Source organism: Octopus bimaculoides, chromosome 25 (genome assembly GCF_046866305.1).
Source record: "Octopus bimaculoides isolate indiv1 chromosome 25, ASM4686630v1, whole genome shotgun sequence".
Taxonomy (NCBI): domain Eukaryota; kingdom Metazoa; phylum Mollusca; class Cephalopoda; order Octopoda; family Octopodidae; genus Octopus; species Octopus bimaculoides.
The window spans coordinates 24060331-24065330 of NC_142952.1; the positions used below are offsets into that span (position 1 = coordinate 24060331).

Sequence of the window (5000 nt, forward strand, 5' to 3'; positions counted from 1 at the left end):
GGAGGTTTTTTCTCATTACTTTTGAGACAGTACTTCTTGGTGCACCAAAAATTTTGGCTGTTTTCATTATGCTAGCGTCTGACATACGAGCACTAACAATTTGACCTCTTTGAAAGTCCAATAGATCTGTCATTTTAATGAATTTTAATGACCTTTTTCTGATGATATCTGAAAAGAAACAGCAATTTTAGCAAAAACATATGAAGCAACACTGATAATAAATAAAAAAAACATAAAGATAAACAAGCTTTTAACGGTTTTATAGATATTTCAAAATTTTGATGCTATGATGCTAGGTGTTTCCATTATTTTGTCTAACCCTTGTATATATATATATATATATATATATATATATATATATATATATATATATATATATCTTGCCAAGAAGTATAAGTGCAGGAGTGGATGTGTGGTAAGTAGCTTGTTTACCAACCACATGGTTCTGGGTTCAATCCCACTGCATGGCACCGTGGGCAAGTGTCTTCTACTCTAGCCTCGGGCTGACCAAAGCCTTGTGAGTGGATTTGGTAGATGGAAACTGAAAGAAGCCTGTCGTATATATATATATATATATATATATATATATATATATGTATATGTGTTTGTGTGTCTGTGTTTGTCCCCCAACAACCGATGCTGGTGTGTTTACGTCCCTGTAACTTAGCAGTTCGGCAAAAGAGACTGATAGAATAAGTACTAGACTTACAAAGAATAAGTCCTGGGGTCGGTTTCTTCGACTAAAGGCGGTGCTCCAGCATAGCCACAGCCAAATGACTGAAAAGAGTAAAAGAGTAGAGAGTATACACACACAAACATACACATATCCATACAAGTGAAGGGGGCATGTGCACATGAAAATCACACATGTGCACCGGATACAGTCTTACACTTATATGCCTACATATACACACACACCCACATATACATATGATATATATACAAACATATACATACACACTCATATGAAAAGGTAAAAGGAAAAATGGAAATATATATAAAAAAACAAATAAAAATAAAAATTATAAAATAAAATTAAAAATTAAAATTTAATGGGAGTTAAAACATATAGGAAAGTTTGTGCAGGAACATAGTAGAAATGTGAGATTCTAGCCTTGATCTTGGGGAGAAGGGCCCAAACTGTATTTTTGATCTTTTTCTTTTTCCATCTATTAGACTCACTTTCCTTATATTTAACTGTTTTCCGTAGCATTAATAGCCAATGAGAATGTATCTATCTATCTTTATATGTATGTATGTATCTATATGTATATATACACATGTATGTATGTATATATGTGTGTATGCATGTATTTATATATATATATATATATATATATATATATATATATATGTATGTATGTATGTATGTATCTATATATGTATGAGTGTGTATGTATGTATGTATCTATATATGTATGAGTGTGTGTGTATGTATGTATCTATATATGTATGAGTGTGTGTGTGTGTGTGTATTTATACACACACACACACACACACACACACACACACACATGTATATCCTTTTATTCTTTTACTTGTTTCATTCATTTGGCTGTAGTCATACTGGAGCACTACCTTTAGTTAAACAAATTGACCCCAGGGCTTATTCTTTAGAAGCCTAATACTTATTCTTGATCCATGTCTGTATATCACTGTTCTTGTTCCATGTCTGTATGTTCACTATTATGATGGTGTTATTTAGCCCCTGGTCAGAAATGACTGAGTAGACTTATGATCACAAGTGTTCCAATCATGACCATCATTTTATTTTTTTTGAGACATAGTGGATCAAAGACTATATTGTTCAATGTGTCCTTCCTCTCTCTTATCTGTAGGCTGTGATTTCAGCAACCTTGTTGAAACCTCTTTACTTGTGCACATGTATGTGTGTGTGCGTGTTTTAGTCATTAGACTGCGGCCATGCTGGGGTATTGCCTTGAAGGGGTATTGCTTTGAAGGGGTATTGCCTTGAAGGGGTATTGCCTTAGTCGGATGAATTGGCCCTAGTATTTAGTTTTGTTTCTAAGGCCTGGTATTTATTCTATCTGTCTCTTTTGCCAAACCACTAAATGCAGGGACATAAATACACCAGCACCGGTTGTCAACTGGTGGTGGTGGTGGTGGGAGACAAACACAGACATAAATACGATCGAGAAAAGAAAGAGAAAATGGAATTTATGAGTTTCCTTATTAATTTCTCTTTCTCACATTTGTTATACACTTGATGGACACAGAGGAATTCCTGAAGTAAATCCACTGACACATGTATCCATGCTGTGGATGACATCAGGTAGCCAAAGACAGTGAAGGTGCTTTAATTAACATACTACCAGGTGTATACCCAGGTTTAAAATAATTACTTACGCATAGATATGTGTTAAAATATGTATGATGGGCTTCTTTCAGTTTCCCTCTACCAAATCCACTCACAAAGCTTTGGTTAGCCCAAGGCTATATTAAAGGCACTTGCCCAAGGTGGCACACAGTGGACTGAACCTGGAACCATATGGTTGGGAAGCAAGCTTCTTAGCACACAGCCATGCCTGTGCCTATATGTATGTGTGTGTTTTTAATTATTGCCAAAGCTAAACTCCATTTCTTTTACATTAATTATTTACTAACGAATCCATTTTATCTTCTCTCTTCCCCTCGACAGAGTTACATCACTGTACCAGTTGTCACCGTATCACTCCAGTTGATGTGAACAGTCGACCATCATCGTGCCTCACCAATTTCCTTCTTGGTGGTAAGTCTGAGAAATCTTCTCCACTTTGCTGAATTTTCTCTGCAGACTGTTTTGGTCCAGTGGTAGAAGATCAGTTACGTTCATAAAAGATGTGAGTTTGAGTCTCATGGGAAGCCTTTGACTTTTGCTATCCAAAGGTTTTTTTTTATTTATTTATAGCCTTATCTACTTCAAGTTCAGCCATTAAAAACAAATTATACATGCTGTTATATATATGATGAAAGAGCTTTGACAAAGAAACTAAAATAATAATAATAATAATTCTTTCTACTATATTCACAAGGCCTGAAATTTTGAGGGAGGGGACTAGTCAATTACATCAACCCCAGTGCATAACAGGTACTTAATTTATCGATCCTGAAAGGGTGAAAGGCAAAGTTAACCTTGGCAGGATTTGAATTCAGAATGTAGTGACAGGCAAAATACCAGTAAGCATTTCATCCAGCATGCTAACAATCCTGCCAGCTCACCACCTTAATAATAATCATAATAAAAATAATAATAATGATAATAATAATCATAATAATAATAATAATAATAATAATAATAATAATAATAATAATAATTCTTTCTACTGGAAGCACAAGGCCTCAGATTTGGGGGAAGGGATTAAGTCAATTACATCAATCCCAGTGCGTAACTGGTACTTATTTTATTGACCCTAAAAGGATGAAAGGCAAGGTCAATCTTGGTGGAATTTGAACTCAGAACAGACAAAGTACCACTAAGCATTTCGCCTGCTGTGCTAATGATTCTGCCATCTTGTTGCCTTATTAATTATAACAATAACAATGATTTCATTTATTTACCACAAGGGCAAGAGATGAGGGGGACAATACAAAGACAGACATAATGTGTGGGGGTTCACATATAATGGAATGATTGAAAAACAATTGGAAGAAAGTATACACAGTAAACACTGGAAAAGAAGGGACATAGGCATAGCATATAAAACAAGAAGTGATGTGGAGGATGATAGAGATGTGACCCTCCTGATAGATGAAGGCCTCTAGGGATAATCGAGGAACCCCACTGTTTGAGATTTCCCTGAAACCCCACAAGCAAGTTACCTCTTCAATTCTTTCTCTCAGACTCACAGATCTACACTTAGAGAGGTACCATCCACACTTGCCATTTTTGAAACTTTTACCCACCTTTCAATAAATTCACCCGAGGACAGCGCTTCCCTCTCCACTCACAGTTTCCTTTTCAAATCAAACTTGAAGGAATCAATGAGAGCTCTACCAAAGAGGAATGTTTTCGTCCTCATGTCTTTCAGTCTTGTCCACCAGGCAACCTCTTTTGCCACCAGGCAAAGGAAAACTGCCTTGCCTACCTGATTTGAAGGAAGGTGGTGGTGCAATCATCACTACAGACTCGGCCGACACACAGATCCGTCCCACACATGACAGCAGCTGTTTGACCACCCGACAAGTCAGCAATTCCCAATATCAATAAAGCTGAAGTGAAGACCAAATATATAGTGAAGACAAAATATGACCATCCCCAAGTATAACAACGTCTGTTTCAACACACAATTTCACATCAAAAACCTTGCAAATACACCAATACATATATATACAAATACATATATATACACCAATGTATATATATATATGCTGTATTTTCCAGCATACAAGTCAGATATTTCAGACCAGAATTAACAACCAAAACACTAGGTCAACTTATACAGATGACCAAAAATTCCATGTGAAATGCAGCAGGATTTAGAAAGATGGTGATAGTACATAGTGAATGCTTACACTATGTACTATATTGACTTGTATGCTGGAGAATATACGCACGCACATACATACACACTGTATTCATTCTTTTATTCTTTTACTTGTTTCAGTCAGTTGACTGTGGCCATTCTGAAGCACCGCCTTTAGTGGGGGGACAAACATAGACACACAAACATATGCATATAAATATATATATATATATATATATATATATATATACAACAGGCTTCTTTCAGTTTCCATCTACCAAATCCACTCACAAGGCTTTAGTTGGCCTAAAGCTATAGTAGAAGGCACTTGCCCAAGGTGCCATACATTCAGACTGATCCTGGAACTATGTGCTTGGGAAGCAAGCTACTTGTCACACAGCCACTCCTGCGAGCTTTCTCCTTTCTGGTTTTAAGAAGCCTAATTTCTCAAGATTGGTTCTGAGGCAGTTTGTTACCTATCCTTGTGCAGTGATAATTACAGGTATAAAGCTGAACATGTAATATGTATGTATGTAC

General features: G+C 36.1%; 1 protein-coding gene across 2 annotated transcripts in view; it reads left to right on the forward strand.

Annotated features, from left to right (window-relative positions):
• Positions 1-5000, forward strand: part of LOC106878832 (integrator complex subunit 13) — a 246781-nt gene that overhangs the window by 82053 nt on the left and 159728 nt on the right. Inside the window, exon 4 of one of the 2 annotated variants that reach the window (XM_089342253.1) lies at positions 2660-2749. The exons of the other annotated variant lie outside the window; for it this stretch is intronic. Coding sequence (XP_089198379.1) covers positions 2660-2749 — 90 coding nt within the window. The remainder of the gene's footprint in view (positions 1-2659; positions 2750-5000) is intronic. 2 annotated transcript variants of the gene reach the window in all.